This window comes from Branchiostoma lanceolatum, chromosome 4 (assembly GCF_035083965.1).
Source record: "Branchiostoma lanceolatum isolate klBraLanc5 chromosome 4, klBraLanc5.hap2, whole genome shotgun sequence".
NCBI classification, from domain to species: Eukaryota; Metazoa; Chordata; class Leptocardii; order Amphioxiformes; family Branchiostomatidae; genus Branchiostoma; species Branchiostoma lanceolatum.
The window spans coordinates 17,440,250-17,460,316 of NC_089725.1; the positions used below are offsets into that span (position 1 = coordinate 17,440,250).

Genomic DNA, 20,067 nt, shown 5'->3' on the forward strand with positions numbered 1-20,067 from the left:
TATCGCCAGAAGATATGTATTCATGTTTATAGTGCCTTGGTTCTGAGTCATACAAAATATTTTGATACAAAACATATTTACAAATGCCTTTCTACTGGCCGACAAGATGTACCTCTTGGATATTAAACGATATAAACCGATTAAAAAGATTGATAGTATAAATGGTTAAAGGTCATGTCCATACGATGAAGTTATAGATAAATAAGCAAAAGACTGATCAATTAAACACATATACAGATATTTCTATAACATAGCCAAACAGGACAGACACCAATATTATCAACCATTGCCATCTCACCATAGCAGAAACACCATATTACTACATAATCAGCACATCTCTTTACTTATAACAATTTTATTAAACTAGGCTCAAAGCACAACAAAACAGGAGCATTATTTACATCATAAAACCACATTAAAAAAACAGGCAATCAAAAGCGTAGTCAAACTTTTAAAGTACCTCTCCGCCTGAGACGTCTAAAAAAAACAAAATGCTGTTAAAACATTTCTATTTAAAACTATACATTGAGTGACTGGGTTGTTCGTCTGTCTGGCTCTCAGGTTCATGTCAGACTATGATCTCATACACCGTAGCCTTAGCAGCTAGGGAGCAAAATAGAAAAGGTTCAGGTCACTCATCTCTAGATCCTACACGACCCCTATGTCGTTTTCGTCCCTTTACTTGCACAAGGGAAGTGCTACCTCCCCAACTACAGCTTTCCCCACTAACGTGGTCGTTGTCATTCCGCCCAAGATGTCCAGTTGGGACACGCTGAGGTCGAAGTTCTTGTTCATCCAGTTGACAATGTCCACCGCCATCAAGGAGTCCACGCCGTAGTTGATCATGGGCTGGTCGGGGTCGATCTGGCCGGGAGGCATGCAGAGGATCTGGCCGAGCTGCTCCAGAACCTGCTCGCGCAGGTCGTCTTCGTTCAAGTCAGCATCAACTGTTTTGTCAAGAAGAAGAAGAAGATGTTATAAGTACATGAATGGAATAATGGAATACAATATGCCCATCTACATCGAACCATATTGATGAAAGCTACACAGTATAATAAGAAAACACACAATCAACAGCTCATTGTAACACATTGATTCAAAGAAACGTACCAGTCTTCTCCTTGTTCTTTCCAACTGCAAGATGACGGAACTTCATGCTCGTCGGGTATGAGAACTGCATACATTTGGCCCAATCCTGTGTTGATGAAAAAGATAGAAGCACGGTCAGTAAGTACATATGGTACATAGACAACATATGATATCAAATGCGCACAGCTTCCGTTAGTATATAACAATAGATGGTACAGAATAATTAGAAAATATAAAGATGAAAGCCGACAGCTACAGGGTGATAAGAGAAGAAAACGATGCTGTATATCAGTTGAACTTACCATGTTGGCGAGCGTGACAACAGGCGTGTCTCTGGCCTTCAGAAGACGTGGCAACATCTGGAGGCACTCGTCAATGTGGAGAGTCAGCATGCCCTTCCCTGTGACGATTTTGGCTGCTTTAGTGTTCCCCTCCAGGATCCCCACACCTCGCACGGCTCCAAGCTGCAGAGACAGTGCCGGGAGGCTTCGTCGGTGCCGGTGTTCAGCGAGGGCGTCCAGGATGCTGTTGGCCGCCACATACCCACATTGCTCTGGATTTCCCCAGGCGGCAGTGACAGATGACAGCAGGAAGAAGATGTCCAGGTCATCATCCTGTGTCAGCTCATGCAGGTGAAGGGCTCCCCACGCCTTTGCTGCTAGAGACTTTTCCAGCTGACTGTCCTTCACGTCTAAGACATTGGCGTCATCAATGACAGCGGCGAGATGGAAGATACCTTTCAGCGCAGGAACTGAGGTGTCGGCTCTAAGATGAATCAGCACGTTTGACAGCGATGTCTTGTTTGAAACGTCCACCTCATACGTGTACACTTTTCCGCCTTTGGACTCAATATACTCTACTGTGTGAACATTTTCAGCTGTTTTGCATCCATTTCTGGACAGGAGGACAATGTGCTTTGCTCCATGGTCTACAAGCCAACGGGCCAGGGCTTGTCCAACACCACCAAACCCGCCAGTAATGAGGTAAGTGCCGTTCGCCTCGAGTATGTGTGTAGATGGCACCACGCTCTCTGGTTCAAACTCGAGAGGAATCTCAAAGACAACCTTGCCGACATGTTGGCCCTTTGACATCCACCGAAACGTCTCCTTGTAGTCGTCGATAGTTTTAACTGTCGTCAGTACGGGAGCGACAAGTCCCTTGTCCAGAAGAGAGCAGATTGTCTCCATCATCTTTCGGACGTACTTCGGTCTTTCCTTCATCAGAAGATCTAGCTGAACAGAGAGGAACGTCTTGTTGTTCAGCAGTGGTCCCATGTCCATGCCCACGCCTTCGAGAATGGAGCGTTTCCCGATTTCGCAGAACGTACCTCCGGCTTTTAGAGACTTCATGGTCGCAGTTTGTAGATCACCGTACAGGGAGCTGAGGACGACATCTACTCCTTCCCCATCTGTCCATTCCATGACGTCATGGTAGAACTGGGTAGACCTGGAGTCAGACACGTGTGTCATTCCCATCTGCCGTAGGTAGTTGCGCTTGTCTTCAGATCCGGCGGTACAGAACACACGGGCCCCAACCATGCCTGCCACTTGTATGGCTGCTTGTCCCACCCCGCCACAGGCAGAGTGTATCAGCACCGTCTGCCCTTCTTGGAGCCGTGCTCTCTCGATCAAGGCGTAGTATGCGGTAATGTAAACCATGCTGAACCCGGCTGCATCCGTCCAGCTGATGTGTGAAGGCTTTGTCATGACGAAGTGCTGGTCACAAGTCACATGTGACGCAAAGCAGTGGTCGCCAAAGGCGATGACCTCGTCTCCAACTTTGATATTCTTTACATCATTACCGACTTCCACGACTGTTCCTGAACATTCCAGGCCAAACTGTGTTTGCAAGTTGAGCCCTTCGAGGAGGCCAAGAGCCATCATCACGTCTTTGAAATTCAAGCCCGCTGCACGAACCTTCACTCTGACCTTGTTGTCCGACAGACATGTGGATGTTTGCTCGTAGAACGCCATATCATCCAATGTTCCTGTCTTCCCCGGAGCGATATCCAGAGCCCAGCTTCCGGAGGGCGACGTGCTGATGCCGTCTGAGATGGACGTCTTCATGAGCCTTGGCGTCAGGACTTCGCCGTCACGGATGGATAGCTCTCTCTCAGCTGGCGGGTCGGACTTAAGCAAGGTCCCAACCGCGTCTGTTAAGCCGTTCAGAAGGTCCGAAGGCAGATCTACTGTGTAGATTGGGAGGTCTCTGATCTCGTTGTTCACAACTCGGAAGAAGCCCGAGGCGGCAGATGCTGTCGGACGTGCACACTCGGCACTGCCACCTACTGTGAAAACCCACATGTCCTGAACTCTGCCGGAAGCCTGGTACAGGGCGTTGGTTAGGGACCGGGTGTATGCCAGGGACTTGTCGTCTTCTGGCCAGACGTACACAACTCTTATTGGGGGGCCTTCGCTGTGGATCTCGATCCTGTCACCGATGGAATGTACCATTGTGTTGTCTGGCAGCAGCCTCTGAATTGTGCTGGTAAGGGGGCTATCGGGATCACCCACGAGAAGCCACTGTTGACTGTCATCAGTCTGCAAGATAGCAGATGCAACTTGCGAGGGGGTTGGTTTTCTGCCGATGGTGATAGAGTGGAAGAACTCTTGAGGCGATGACACGCTCACTACATCGTGCATTCCTCCTTCTGTGAAAAGGTTGCTCCACCCTTCCCTGGAGAGCCAACATGTGTCCGTCCTGTAGTCATCATCATACACCCAACAAAGCTCCAATGATCCAAACACAACCTCGCACATGTAGAAAGCGTTTGTCGCTTCCAACATGACAAGCCAGCCACTGGGACAGAGAAGACTTTGCATGTTCTGTAAGCCTTCCATCACGTCCACCGCCGAGTGAAGGGTGTCCATGCAGACAACGATGTCGAACGTTCCTGGGATGATGTCCTGTGGCTCCACAGCTTTCTCAATGTCGAGCTGTTGGTATTTGACGAAAGTATATTCTTCAAGTACTTGGCTGGCATGTGCAAAGAAGGTTGTATTCAGATCGGTAAAGACGTACTCAATGTGCCCCGCATCTCCTTGGTCTTTGAGAGGTTTCAGTAGGTAGCGTGCAAGTCCCCCCATGCGACCCCCGACTTCAAGGATACGAACAGTTTGTTTGCGTTCGAGTGCGGTCTTCACAGCTTGTTCTATGGCGTCAGTGCAAGCGCGGTAGTACAGCCTTGTTGTCAGTGAGTCCATGAAGTATTCAGCTAGGCAGTCGGCTGCAAAGAGAATCGGCAGGGCAGCTGAGGGGTCACGGAGAATGGTCGGCAGAATGTCTCCAAGGCGCTGCAGCATGCTGAACTCGAGCCCCATCGCCGGTACTTCTATTCTCATCTCGTCCAGGGACTTATGGATCTCTTCCAGGGACATCGTGTCACGTGTTCCCTTGTCCATGGCGTCGATGACGGCTCTGAGCCTCTCTATGTACCTCTTGTTTCTTGGGCTGACCTCGGAGTCTGGAACAGTATCCAATGCAAGTTGGACGTAGGATAACGCCAGGCGTTTGAGGCTAGGCAGTGCTTTCTCTGCTGCCTCTATCATCTCCATGTCATCGCTGTACTGTTTCTGTAGATGTTCTTCCTTGAACAGTTCACAGAAGATATTTGTTTCTGGCAGAGGAGAGATGACAGGCTGCCATCTTGTTTCATACAGACAGCTGTCTGTGTCGACGTCTGAGTTGATACCGGAAACATTTGTCGCTTCGAACCCGTCGATTTGTGCAAGGATGTTCCCCTGGCCTGTCGCCAGTGTTATGTTAGCCTTGACTGACATGCTGGAACGGGAGACAACTGTGGCATGTGCTACCATGTGTTCCCCTAGCGGTAGAGAGGGTGCAAACATTCGGAATGTCTTGATCTGAGTGGGGAGATATAGAGTTGAGCAGGGTCCTATGGCAGCGAGGGCAACCTGAAAGCATCCATCCAGTGTTGCCGTTTGGACTCTTTGCTGTGCATCTGTTGCTGGCTTGAGGAAACCAATGGCTTTCCAGTTTCCTACGAAGGCCTCGTTCACAACCTGAAACTCGGGACCGTACATCAGTCCCAAGTCACTGAATCGTTCGTAGAAATTCTGGCACGTGACCTTTTCCATGGCCTCTGTAGGCGTCGTGTCCAGGACACTCTCAGAGCTGACATTGTTCGGTTGAATGAACAGACATCCTGCGTGGACTCTGTCTGTGGCTACCTCCACTTTCCTTCCCTCCTTTGCGTACGTCAGCTGGATGGTGGCGTTGGTTTTGTTGCTGACTTCTGGCCAAATAAGGACGTGTTTAAACTGAATGTCCTCCAGTGTTGGGTTCTCAGAGCTATCTACAGCCATCTGCACCATGTATTCGATGTATCCCGCACCTGGGAACACCACGCTGTCATTCACCACGTGATCTGCAAGGAAGGGGAACTTTTCCAGGGTGATGTTCCCGTTTTGTCCCTTGAAGGTGCGATCCTCGAGACCCAGCCTCCTTTTCCGTGAAGATTCAGCCTCTTGCCAATGTTGTTGGTGCTGCCAGGCATATGTTGGGACGGGCGCCCATCCAGCTGCGTCCTGAGTTACATTTGTCCAGTTGATGTCCACCCCATTCACGTACAGCGTGGCCAAGGCACGCAGCATGCATTTGTGGTCATTTTGCTGACGTTGTCCACACGGAACCGTGACTTTTATTGGGCAGTTTTCATGCTTGAGTGTTTGGTTGACGGACGACAGCAGCGTAGCGGAGGCACCAAGCTCGATGAAAACGTCAGGACTGTGATCGTGGATTATAGACCGAATGGCTGAAGTGAACTTGACCTCTCCCCTGATGTTTCCCCACCAATACTGGCCGTCAAACCTCCCAGTGTAATGCTGCCCTGTCACTGTGGAGTACAAAGGTGCCGGAACTTCTCCATGTCTGTCTGGCTGTACGGAAGACATCGCCTCGAGGAAGGAATCTCTGATGGGGTCCATGTGGTCGGTGTGGAAGGCACAGGAGACACGCAGCATTTTTACCTTTGTTGGGTTTTGATCTTGAAGTGCAGCAATGGCGTCTGTCGCTCCTGCTACTGTGACAGATGTGGGAGAATTGTCGCACGCCAGTTTCACTCCCTGACACTTAGCAACAAGTTCCTCAGCCTCTGTCCTCGATGCACGCATAGCTGCCATGCTGCCAGATCCCTGTAGTTTGGCCTGTTCTGTGCTCCTGATGTAGATCGCTTGGACAGCTTCATCCAAAGTCAGACCGCCGCATGCATAGGCTGCTGCAACTTCCCCTAGGCTGTGGCCGACGATTACATCAGGCGAAATGCCCCAGTGCTTCAGCAAAGCAAACAACCCCACCTGGGTGAAGAGTATTGCGGGTTGGGAGACTTTCATGTCTGCAAGTGTGAACTCGGCGGGACTGTCGCCTGTGGTGAACAAGCCGGCCTTCTGCAAAAGGGACCATCCGCTGACTTGTGTGAAGATCTTGTCACATGCATCGACTGTTTCCCTGAACACAGGCTCTAGTTGATACAGCTTCCTGCCCATGTCATCCCACTGCTGCCCTTGTCCAGGAAAGACAAAGCACACTTTGGGGCGGGTATTCTGCGCTGTCCCAGTGATGACATCGTCAGCAGCCATCTTGTTGACATGAGATTGCAGGCCTTCCCTTGCTCTTGTCCCTGAGTTGGTCACGACAGCAAGTCTATTTTGATAGTGATTCCTGCGCGTCGCTACCCATGCAGAAACGCTGAGGGCATCTTTCTCTTCTTGAAACGTCAGCCACTTGGAAGAAAGGTCTCTGAGGGCGTCTGAAGACTTTCCACTCAGCGGCAAAATGATGAATTCACCTTCTTGGTCACTTGGTCCGAACTGCCATCCCCTCTTGCCATAGGGTCGAGCTGCTGGCGGTGTAGCGTTGTGCTCTTCCATGATGATATGGGCCAGGGCTCCTCCAAATCCAAAACAGTTCACGCCAAGGGTCACGTTTTCGTTGTCAGGAAATTTCTCTACTTTAGTTTGCACAGAGATGCCCAGCTCTTCAAAGTCAACTTTAGGGGTCGGTGAGGTGTAGTTGACGGAGGGACAGAGGGTTCGCCTGTCCAGCATCAGAGCTGTCTTGATGACACCCACCATGCCTGCGGCGCACTCCATGTGTCCAAAATTGCTCTTGCCAGACCCGATCCTCATGGGGTGGGGGCGATGTGGACCGAAGGTTTTCCCAATTGCTTCGGCCTCTACAGGATCTCCGACGGGCGTACTTGTCCCGTGCGCCTCGACGTACAGGACGTCTGAGAGGGGAACTCCGAAGCGGGCGTAGGTTGTCCTCATGAGCTGCTCCTGTGCACTGGAGGACGGCATGGTGATGCTCTGACTGAAGCCGTTGTCGGATATCGCACTTCCCCTGATGACGCTGTACACGTGATCTCTGTCTCGGATGGCGTCGCTGAGAGGCTTGACCAGGATGGCTCCAAAACCTTCACTGCGGACGTAGCCGTTGGCAGATGCGTCAAAAGGACAGCTGAATCCGTCAGGTGACAGAACCCCCATTGCGCTGAAAGCTACTGTTACCTCCGGCATGAGAAGCACATTGCTGCCCCCTACGAGGGCGACGCTGCATTCTTTGTTCCTCAATGAGGAACACGCTACATGGAGGGCCGTCATTGATGCTGCGCACGCGGTATCTACAGCAAGACTTGGTCCCTTCAGATTGAAGGCATATGAGATTCTGTTTGCGGCCACGCTATGCGCAATTCCTGTGTTAACATATGAGTTGAACAGGTGTTTGTCTCCTGCCATGAACAAAGCATAGTCCATCATGCCTATTCCCACAAACACACCACATGACTCAGACACACTCTCAGGCGGGATACCTGCATCTTCAAACGCCTCGTACGTCACTTCCAGGAGATGGCGCTGCTGGGGGTCCATCATGGCGGCCTCACGAGGGGAGATCTTGAAGAAGGTGTGGTCGAACATGTCGATGTCGTCCACAAACCCGGCCTTGCGTGTGACGTGGGTGCCTGACTGGTGCGGGTCTGTGCTGTGGTAGGCTTCAAGGGACCATCTTTCTGGTGGGATCTCGGTGATGACATTTCTTCCTTCACTGATGACGTCCCAAAACTTCGAGGGGCTGTTTGTGCCGCCAGGCATCCGGCAACCTTAAATTGAATATCGTCTCAATAAGCCTTAACCCATCCAAACAGAATACAATGAATTACACTGCAGTGACTGCACACTAAGTATGGGGTAGTATAATCATCTAATACATAGGAAAACATAGTCTTCTCAAAAGGTATATCGCTTGGTTCAGCACTTATATAGTTTAAGAAAGTTAAACGAAATGGTGACTCACCGATTCCGACTATAGCGAGTTCATAGTGCTTGTCGTCTGGACCTGGGTGTTGGCATGACTGCCGTGTCTCTTCACGCCGCTTTTCTCCGCTGTGTGCGCGAGACTTTCTTTCGTCGAGAAATCCGCCGTGATGGTCTTCATTACTGACGCCCATCTGTGGATGGATACCATATATAGAATAATGATACACTGATTGCATATACAGTACTATGTCATGATTTAAGACAATTTTGTGATTTCAAAGGTCAAAGACAGTCAGCTTACTAAGGGCCATTTAACGCACCTTGGTGAGCTCCGCCTGTTTGGAGGCCATGGCGTCCACTGGTCCCGTCATACGGCTCTGTGGTCTACTTGTCCTAAATTTGAGATAAGACACATGGTTAGATATGCATAGAGCATAATCCACATCATTTGCTACACATCCCTTTTAGTTTGTGGAAAATCGTTAACGCATAACACCAATGGTGACTATATTGTGGTGTCGGCGTGGCGTAACGGTTAGAGCGTTGAATTCAGAACATATTGGTCCCGGGCTCGGTACTCGCCACGCCCCGACCTGACAATTAAGTGTCGCCCACCGAGCCACTATTCAATTGGCGCCCACGTAGCCTTTGGGCTTATCTGTCTAAAGTGTGCCAAAAACACACACGGATGTGGTGCCTTCGCCAACGTGCCAAGATCTGCACATTTGCCACTGAGAGCCGTACATTTATTTTACTACTGTGTGGTTCTCAACTGCTTGAGTCAGTGGAAAGTAGTTTTTGTGGAATTAATAGGGTTAAATCACATGATTTGGGTGACAGAATCATCAAAGAGGTACGGTTCCCTTAGCCTTCCCGGTGTGACTAAGACCCGATTTACACGGGAAAAAGTCCCTTCAACGCCATGGATTTTACTTCTAAAAGCGACCAACTCCTCGGCCGTGGAAATGAACAATCCACGGTCTTAAGAAATATGAGAGTACGGTAGAACCTGTTGAAGTGTGACTCCGACATACGTAATGTATGTATCAATACATGACATGAATGATGAATATTACAGAGCATTAAAAACGCTGTGGAGGGATTTTAGATTCATGTGAGGGTATGGGTGATTGTTAAGTTTTGAAAAAATCCGCCTTTTCAGAAATCATGTCAAGCATCTCTGTTGATCGTCATTTTAGTACTGCGCTACCGTTAGATGAATGTGGCCAGTTCTTTTCTTGCACTTCAGTCATTCTTGAATCTTGATTTTGAACTGCTCTGAACTACTACACACATAGAGCTCGGCTCACACTCAACTGTAAGTCAACTGAACTTGACAGGAACGGTGCACTAGTATTTACAAAGCAGTAAGCTTTCACTTATGATCAAATTCTGTGGATCCGTGGCCGGTTGTTCGATCCTAGGCCCCTAGATCGGACATGCTGCAAGTGTTCGGACTTAACAATCGGAATACCATGCAAAATGTACAAGATTGACTAAAACGACAACAGAACACAAGCGTAAGAGTATTCGTCACAGTGCTATCGAGGAAATTTGTTGGGTGCTCTGTCAAATCGCTCCGTCTCAGCGAGGTTGCCAACGTGCAATCTTATCATGTTAATAATCACTCGAGCTTTCTGCATATCATAAATCATGACGATCCGTCAACCCTTTTTGAGTCATTCTATTTCAAAGTCTCGAGTAAAACCGCCCTTGCCATGTAAGAGAACTTCTCGGGGGGGGGGGGGGGGCATACCTATTTTACCAAGCCTAATAAGAGTTATACGCCATTACAAAATCACGACCATAGCATGTCCAGATCATAATACTGTAAATGCAGAAATGTTCGCGGTGGTTTTATGTTCGCAGTTTCATGAACATTCTCTTTACCGCGAACTTAAAACCACCGCGAAAATTGTGTGACTGTAACGCTAATATTGTTTCAAACGCGAACTCAAAACCACCGCGAACACTCCATTTTCTCCCTACAGCGAAATCAAATCTACCCACGAGACACGGAAAATGCTGCAGACCGTCTACCAGTACGACAAGAGCCGAAGATGACCAACATAGCAAATACCGATACGGATGTATTCACATCTTTAGCCTGATGTCTACAACACACACGCACAACAAACTAGCCTCGGTTAGCAAGCGATTTTTTTTGAGTCAGCGGTCACTACGTAGGCTGGTACTTGGGCAAACAACAAACGGCACCAAAAACATAACTTTCTCTGAAAAGGTGATGATTGAAATACGCTGGATAACTTTTTTTTAAACTTTCCAGTGAACAAACTGTGAACGGCATCGTTATCCTGTCTCTGGATGACCGCAAAACACGCATGTACGCTAACACATCCAGTTGTATTGAACTTCCACCCTGATCTCACAGTGCCAAAAAAAAAGAGAAACAATCTTTCAAATCTGTGGTTCGTCATCAAAACAACATCAGCAGTATCACTGTGCTCAGGCTAATTGTAAGTGTCGACCGACGCGGGATTGTCAAAAACGCACAACACACCAGGTGTGTATGCTGGGGCTGTCTGAAAACACATCTAAACAAATTCATAACGCTATTTGTGTTGAATCATGCAAAATCCATACAAACGTTCTTCCTACCTTCAATTCCCCGCTGATATTCCCTGATGAGGTCTTCTGAAGACAAAGTTGCAAAAGTAACACCTTTTTATCGGGTCCGCAGACTTCCGACTCCCTGAGACCATCAGACGCGACTAAGCTTCATGAGGAAATATTGACTTTTTATAGTGTTGCGTTGCTTGGCCTTGGCAAGCCCGTATGTGATTTCTGGGAAAGGGTTGGCCGTACTTGCTGTCTTCGATTTCTGCAGAAATTTGTTTCCTTGTGACGTCAATATTAAACGTCACCGTCCCCTCAGACAAGAAAGGAAGTATTTGAGGGAGGGGCTGCGGTCGTGGTCAAACATCCTGATAGATCGTGTAAGATGATAAACCAGTTTGTACCGGTTCGCAAAGGGTATTAAACTCTGGTATGGTATTAAACCTCTGGTATTAAACTCTGGTATGGCTACTACAGCGTCCCTTCGTAGAGTTAAGTACTTGATCAAAATCTGATTTTAACCTCATTGCTTGATTAAAGACAAGAGATATTAGAGGGAGAATTCAGATATGATGGGACGTAGAGGGTAAGTATACGTACGTCGTCAGAGCCATTGGACTCATAAACAGGAGCTGGAGAATATGGGTACATGTAACTCTTTTATATGGTTGATATTTCAGTTTTGAACTAATCATTATCAAGTTGATAATGATTAGTTCAAAACTGAAGCACGCTAAGCTACCCTCCAAGCAGAGGAGTGGGACCGGCTGTTTTTTTACGTGTTTTTAGGCGTTTTTGTCGGGCTTTCTACTTTGTCATGTTGTTGTTTTTAAACTCACCAACCCACTCCTCTGCTTGGAGAGTACGCGAAGTCACTGAAATGTAATTGGTAAATGAAAGAGGATGGGTGCGTCCATCGGCCATACTGGTACTGTTAGGGTTGACAAATTACTTTGTACTTTTAATATTTCTTACTTGGTGTAAACAAAACAAAACCATACGTATACATCTGCTTTGAGATTAGGCAGATGTCTAAGAGTACTATTTGAGGGCATCTTGGTGTGTCATGTCGGTCAGTGATCTTTCTCTGGATCCTTACTTGTTCGAGGTCATTCTGTGGTTTTCACCTGCTTACATCCGGTTCCTTCTGTTTTCTTGGCAATGACCCAGGTGCGTCAATCAGTTTATACTGTAACCTTACACTAACTTTTATGGGGTAATTTATGCTGGGTTACGTTGTATATGGCTTCAACTACAAACTTGCAGTCGTTTTCGTGACAACACGAAGGCATGAACACTTCTTACAGCATGTATTGTTATTGTATGTATTAAATGTTCATCACATTGACCTACATGTACACATACAGCAGGGCCTGGCATACAGTGCTATGTTGCGGTCATTGACCCTGTAGACGTGCGAAAAGGCGCGTGACGTCAACAAACTAGAAATTCACTTCCTTGATAATAACACCTGGAGTCACGCCCACACCCCGCTCAAGACAGGTTTGTAAATCACAGCAGGAAGTAGTTTGCGCACCTCATCCCAACTGTTGAAGGTCACCCTGTTTCCCCATACATGGCGCGGAAGTTAGACACCATGCCCAAATGAGCGGTAGTACTAATGTGGTTGAGTTGTCATCATGACACAGCTAGGCATGTTATGCTCAGTCAGTTCTAAGATGGGCATATCTCAAAACTGACATAATTTCAAAGGATACGTGTATATCATAGGATAGCCTAATAAAACGGTTCAATTCGATCTCTTCAGCACGTTATTTCTATCTCTCTATGGCATCCACGCGATAGTCAATAAGAAAACAGCTCAAAACTCTTGGCATGGCGGAGCGACAATTTTATCAATGCTGTTATTTGTCTAGTGTAGCCCTGGTCTAGTGCATCTCAGTTGTTCCATGGGGCTTGTTCCAGAGGTAATGATTCAGCGACCCCTAGCGTCAAACATCATAACTGCAGCTTGGGTTTGCAACACAAAAGATCCATAACCAGATAAGGAGGTTAAAAAAAAGACAATCTTCAGATATTGTTCGATTGAAGCACTTTAATCACCACAAACTATGTTAAGATTCGTGTCTGCCAAATTTTTCTCTTAAAATATATTTCCCTACAACCTTTGTGCAATTGTTTCAGAGATATTTCTCATGTAATTCAACAAGTTTCCTGAACAGACAAGTTTCAATTTGCCATTTCCTACAGTGTACCTCAAAAACAAGTTGATTTTTAAAATCTTCTAACCACACCATTCGTGAGAAAAATCATATCTAAATTCATGTACATAACAATACAAATGTCCACTTTACATTTGATCATTGGAGGCATTTGGTCTATGCTGACAATATAATGTTACAGCATTGTAGCAATATGAATGTGTCACAACTTACTGAGCCAGGATGTTATATGTAACTTCTTATTTTGCAGCACCCATTTACAACACAACTAACTGTGTGTCATGTAAACAATGGTATCTCTTAAAATCATCAAGAATTTTAAGAAAATAATAAAAACTTTCCATGGATATTTGTTAACTTAAAACCATCTTTTTACATTGAAGGCAGTACAAATTAGAAATTTCTGCACCAGGTTCTTCTTACAATAGAAAAACATGCCCCTGCGACATTATAAGGGCTATGGAGGACTCCATACTGCCATACAGTAATCACCTATAGTTAGATAAAAGTAAATGTTTCCACACCATGTTCCACAATACGTAACTGTTGTACCCTTACTGAACTTGTATCAGACTCCTCTGGAAGACCAGTTACTCTAGGACAGCTTTAACTTCCTTTCAGCCTCCAGCTTGACTTCCGACTTCTTAACCTGTACGGACAAAGAGGCATTAATCTTTTGTCACTTTTCTGTTGTTCCATTTCCGATAACATAGTTTTTTTTATTCACAGTGTATCAAAAGAATGAAGAGAAAGATGTTCAGAAAAGTATCAATATAACATGCCAGAATTCTCATGTAAAAACGTCAAGCTCGGATCATAACCTGTGATGAATATGAGTACTGACCTTTTTTGTAGGAGTCAGGGGGAAAGTGTCAAAGAAGCACACAAACTGTGGTACTTGGACAGCTGGTAGCTGGTTATGACAAAAAAGAAACCTGGATTTACATTTCAGTAAAATGTTCACTCAGGCTGGTAGTCTTGTAGATACATGTATTTGCAAGCCAATTTAATACAGAAGAAAAAGGCTTATCCAGTGCTACATGGAGATTCAGTAATATAAAATCACTTGCTTTAATGATAGATGAAATAAAAATAATGCACAGGAACTTTATGTGATCTGGTAATATCTGTGAGTTTTCTTCATCTTTATAGGATCTACAATCTTGTCACCTAGAATTAAAAAGATGACTAATAGTATTGACATTACCTTATCCTTGCAGAAATCCAAAACGTCTGTTTTGGATAGTGATGCTCCACTTTCCAGTACAACACAGGCACACAGCTTGGTTTCTCCAGAAACAGACAACTCTACTATCTGAACACACAAACAAAAAAGATAAGTTGAATGCCTACCAGAAGCATGCATTATTCACTTTATTTAGACCATATCTAACATGATGTTTAGAGCATTTTGCTGATAGTGCTAACTTTCCAATCCATTACCTGGTCTAGGGTAGCATTGATCAACAGTTCTGTGAAAGAAGAATTTTGAACTAAGTTGCCTGTAACTAAGTAGGCCCTTTAACGTCTTATAACTGACTGAATGTATACTCTTAGCTTGCTGACTCGGAGTTGGTCTTACCTGTCCATCCTTGACTTGTTTGTGGGACCTCAAGACATTCTCTACTTCTTTAGGGAAGATGTAGCTGTCTCCGACTTTGATACGTTCCGACTCCCTCCCGAGCAGCTGAACATACCCATCCTCATCCATAGATATAAAGTCCCTGATGCATGAAAAAAAACAGTTTCATTCTTCAAAACCCCAGTAAAATATCTGAGTATGGGTCTTCCCATACAATTAAGTAATGAATAAATACACTTCATCTTGTTTCTTTCGATTACATAAAAAAGAGTGTTTTGAATAAAAAAATATTTTGAAACTGTTAAATCTTTAAATGTTGCAATCCTTCATTAAAGCTAAAGTTGCTCCCTTGATTGTGATAAACCTTTCCAACTCACCCGGTCTGGAACCAGCCATCTGCAGTGAAAGCCTTGTCTGTCTTCTCCTGGTCACCCCAGTACTGGAGCATGATGTAGTACCCACGGGTGAGGAAGTGCCCAGGAGTGTTCACAGGAACGGTGCAGCCAGCTTCATCAACAACTTTCACCTGGAAGGTATTCCAGTAAAAACAATGTAACTTTTTTAAAGTCAGCAGCAACATTTACAATGTAGTAATTTCTTATATCCCTAGTAACACAACATTCACCCACATATTCCATATAGATTAACAAGGATTAATGCCATAATCATAATGCCTTGCCTAGTGTCTTAATTGCTGCCTGGGTCCCATAACCCAGCATAATATGGGTACTGCACTCACCTCCATACCACTTCTGGTCTTGTGTTACAGTTTCTCAGGGTTGCCAACTTGCTACAATTACTATCTGCTATCGTCTTGGTCTAAGCCACTTCCCATTTCATCTATCATTCATTAAACATCTTACCTCCACATGGGAGAGGGTACGGCCCACAGTTGAAGTAAGCTTTTCCTCTGGGTCTCCCAGAACACCTTGGAAGGCTACTGGGCCACACTCTGTCATCGGCATGGCAACCTGTACACACAGAGAAACATATTCAAAAACAACTAAGGGATCAAGCAAACAAATCTTCAAGTCAAAAAATATCTGATACTGTGCACTTCTTTAATTCAATACTCCTTTCACAAACACACGTAATAAAAGATGCTTTAAACACAGGAAAGATGCCGGGCCAGAACATAAACAACTTAATTTTCTTTTTTAAAAATTACCGTCACATTGGTGAGATGCAGCTTCTGTCTAAACATCTGCAGCATCGGCAGTGGCAGGTCAGAACCTCCGATACCCTGGCCACCAATCATGGCTGGAGAAAATACACAAAATCATGGTCAGTTTCTAACCGTACACACTAACACAGCAGCCTATAATAGTATCATTTCAAGCATTCATTTATATTGATACATATCTTAAGTGCATCATTCACAAACAACTGTGACTGTTACCTGTTTTCAAGCTGCTGACATCATAGTCTCCAAAAGTTGGCTGCTTGAGTAGGGCCATTAGCATTGGAGAATTACCATACACTGATGTACACCTATGGAAAAGAAACAAAAGTTTCATTGGTCAAATAGATTTCTGTGGTGACATTCTGAACCATTGTGGTGTTTTAACAGAAATGGCTTGCTTTATTCAGAGATGCTGTGCCATTTTTACCAAAACAGTATACAACATTGTGTTTTATATTACCTCTCTTTGTCGATGGCTGCCAGCACAGCTATAGGGTTGAAGTCAGGACCGCTGTAGACAGCAGTGTGGCCAAACACCAGTGGGTTCAGGTTACACACGATCATCCCCAGCGCACGCCAGATGGGCATGGGAACACACAGGCAATGGTCCTGGAGGAACATATTATGTGTTACACCTTCTGACACCTGTTGTAGTGTCTTAGATGGTTATCCATGCATCAACAATGTCACATCTTGGAAACAAACATCCAAACTTGTGTGATGTGACTACTGATGAAATCCATTGATTTGTTATTTTCATAAACATTTCAAACTTCCCATTTACCTCCTCATGATAGTTGAGTCTGTGGCCAGTGAAGTAGCAGTTGTTGATCACATGGCGATGAGAGAAGGCTGGTGCTTTAGGAGGCCCAGTAGTGCCCTGAAAGTGAAAATGTGATGACCATTCTCTCCATGACAACATGGATTACAATGTGTTTGATGTCAGCTACTTTGGAACTTGAACATGTTGTTAGAGCAGAAACTGTACTGCTTAACTTTTCATACAATGTGATAAAATATTTTGAAGTAAGGTTTAAGGAATGTGAAAAATGGCAGTAAGATTTATCATCTAATGCTTCAATCCATACATTACCGATGTGAAGGCTATGTGTATTGGCTGGTCAGGCTGGAGAGATTGCTGCAGCTGCTTAAATCTCTCCACTTCCTGTTCTCCTCCTTTCTTGGTGACATCCTCAAACTTTAGAACATCACTGAAGTTACATGGAAAAAAGGATAATTTGAATTATTCACAGAATTCCTGACAGTGATGTGCAATAATTTTTTTGTGTAGACAATCACATATGTCAGTGTGAGTGGATAAATAAATCTGTCCAGATACTAGTATGCAGTCTGTACTATTCAGCACACAGCTGGTGTGTTATGCCATGAGGCTGTTTACGAGGTATGCAATACAAACAAACAAACAGCTGCCTACCCCTCCGTGTCCCCTCCCATACTGATGATCTTCAGCTGACTAAGACTGGAGGACCCTGCATCAGACATCACAGACCTCAGCACTTTGTGAAAGTCCTTCTTGGGAGATGTTGGAGCAATCACAATGCCCTGAGGCTGCACCTGAAGTAAATACAAGGAAAAAAGAAAAGATCATATGAGATAATCATGTAATTCATCATTGGTAGTAAAACTATTTCCAAGTCGTCAGTCAAGTTATATGTGCTCCCAACAGTTATACCAAGACCATTTCAACATTTGTACAAACACATATTATTCAAGTTGTATTGAAGTTCAATTATTATACATCACAATATTGATGAAGATTAACAATAAACTGATCCAAAAGTATGACATTGCAAAATGTGCAATTGCTATAAATTTAGATTCATTTCCATTTGACATATTGGCATGTGCAATGTTTTATTGAAATGGCTAATTTGTATTGCGATAATTGTTAAGTTAGTTGTTATCATATTGTGAATGACATTACCGGTACCTTGTTCAGTGCATACTTCAGTTCCTCTGGCCCAAACATAGGGCTGACTGCCACCAGTATTATGCCGACCCTGGCAGTTGCATACTGTGTCAGCACCCACTCGTACCGGTTAGGGGACCAAACTGCCAGACGGTCGCCTGGTTGGAAGCCAAGGGCAAGTAGTCCAGCAGCTAGAGCATCAGTCTGCAGTGGTTTGTAAAAAGCACAAACTTGTTGCTTTCTATACCAGTGTCACTTACTGGATGTATTGACGTAATCTTACACATGTAACAGTTATTCTTTAAACCACCTTTGTTTAAACTTCCCAGTGAAAGCAAACTGCATAAGAATTTCTTCCCTAAAACTTTGTAGATTATGCCACAATCGCTTGCCCTGTCCCCTTTACTGTGTATCTACATGTAACGGTCATTGTCTTTCATGTACAGATGCCACTATGATTGACACACACCTCCTGTAACAGTTGTGAGAATGTTTTCCTGATGCCCTCAGCACAGAACACGACTGCCTCCTTATCTGGGTTCTTCTCTGCTGTTTCCTGTAGAAGCAGTCCGATGGTCTTCTCCAGGAGTGGTGTTGAGTCCACCCCATGGTTGTAACTTTCTGTGAGTTTCGACCTGTGACAGTGGTATAGACAAATTAAAATAATCTGTATGATGTCGCAGGGTCATAGACAGCTAGCCATGAAAAAGGACAAGATCACTACAAAGATAACAATGTTAAAGTAATTTACCTTATGGTGTTAAGGATATGATTGCGTATAGCGAGCAGGAAGTTGTTTTTACAATGTATGATTGTGACTTGTTAATTTACTATAACATTAAGATACATATCCACAATGTAATAGTCTGGTGAGGACTTTTTCCTAGAAAAGTTTATTATGTAGTTATACGATGCCATTTCCTTGTGCCCTTTTCTGTTGAGGTGCAATTATCCTACTTGGGACATAACTTGATGACTGCTTAAGTTCACATCAATACCTCAGGGACTTGAGGTCAATCCATCATTGCTATGGGATTTTATTGTACATTTTCCATGGACACAGCACAAGTCCTGCTGCATAAACACCTGTCAGATAAGTCTGTTCATTTTTGTAACCCTACTTCACACACATCATGGTGAAAAATAAACGAGAATTTTTTTTCCATCATGTCATCCCTAGTCTCTACCAGATTTCTATAGTTGCTGGATGTCATCCCCCCCTGTACATTATGGCGGTCTGTCCCCAACCACAGTTTTGATACTCAATACATTTGCGCCCCTGCCTTATCGTAAATGAACTGCATCAGTTGCCAGTTGATAATGCGTCGCATTCTAAAGCGTCAACTTGGTCAAGTTGACCAGTCCGTTCACCCCGCTGATGAAGAAAAACTCGTTTTGAGGTTTCTTGTGTTATAATGTTAAGTTGGGGTGTGAAAGTTTTTCGTGCCAGCGCGCAAACGATTCACTTTATGATAGGTCGACGTCGGAATCGCAATCCACGATCTCAACTGATCTCTTCGTTATAACTTATATGCTCCCGAAACCCTACCGTCGCACGTCGTACTTAAGTTACCAATGTTTGCTAAACACTATAAACGTGAGACCGACATTGCCACAAACACCCTTTCATGCCTTTGTACGCCTTGGCAGGTTGCCAATGAATGACCATAGCGAGAATCATCCCGAAGACTAAACACACACGCTAACGTGTTTGTGTCTTAAGTGTTATTGTTATTACTATGCAATAAATCAACTGAAGACTAAGCATTCTCTTGAATGTATTCCCTCAAAGTCCCGACTTTACAGTATGAAATAGATATAGATATTATGCTACTCACATATCCGCTACGGTTTGCACTTCGGATTCAGCAGGGTGACTTCCTTGTGGCAGGTGGACGACAGGATATCCTGTACAGTACAACACGTTGACAAGGTGACAATGAGAGACCGGGAACACCTGCGGATTACTGCCGCGACGTGACAGACCTGCGGGGATAGGTCATAACAATGCCTACGGCGAGGACATTTTCCGAGAAAAGTTTGTTGACGATCGAGTCATGTGGAGGTCACTTCCTTGTGCCGTTTCAAAGGTAAAAGTTCGAAGGTCGATATAAATCACCAGTTCAACGGCGCGTGTCAATTATGATGTACACATGACATTGAACTTTGATTTACCCACTGTACCGAGCACAAGCTTCGCGTTATGTATGGATGTCCCACTTTTGACGTTATACCACATGACTTACAGT

At 45.0% G+C, this 20,067-nt stretch overlaps 2 protein-coding genes across 2 annotated transcripts; both read right to left on the reverse strand.

Moving 5' to 3' along the window:
- LOC136432988 (probable polyketide synthase 1) lies at window positions 1-11,118 on the reverse strand. The gene is made up of 6 exons (XM_066424720.1): window positions 10,983-11,118; window positions 8,684-8,756; window positions 8,401-8,554; window positions 1,392-8,206; window positions 1,111-1,195; window positions 1-947 (listed from the first exon to the last, which is right to left on the reverse strand). The coding sequence occupies exons 2-6, from the start codon at window positions 8,732-8,734 to the stop codon at window positions 679-681; spliced, it is 7,374 nt and encodes a 2,457-aa protein (XP_066280817.1). The 5' UTR covers window positions 8,735-8,756; window positions 10,983-11,118; the 3' UTR covers window positions 1-678.
- Window positions 11,119-12,976: 1,858 nt separating this feature from the next.
- LOC136432997 (medium-chain acyl-CoA ligase ACSF2, mitochondrial-like) lies at window positions 12,977-19,987 on the reverse strand. The gene is made up of 15 exons (XM_066424736.1): window positions 19,657-19,987; window positions 18,288-18,453; window positions 17,840-18,022; window positions 17,324-17,463; window positions 16,982-17,099; window positions 16,673-16,768; window positions 16,349-16,497; window positions 16,105-16,196; window positions 15,874-15,965; window positions 15,569-15,676; window positions 15,083-15,231; window positions 14,706-14,847; window positions 14,331-14,438; window positions 13,968-14,036; window positions 12,977-13,772 (listed from the first exon to the last, which is right to left on the reverse strand). Coding segments are annotated over exons 1-15 (1,668 nt in total). The 5' UTR covers window positions 19,659-19,987; the 3' UTR covers window positions 12,977-13,718.
- Window positions 19,988-20,067: the final 80 nt, after the last annotated feature.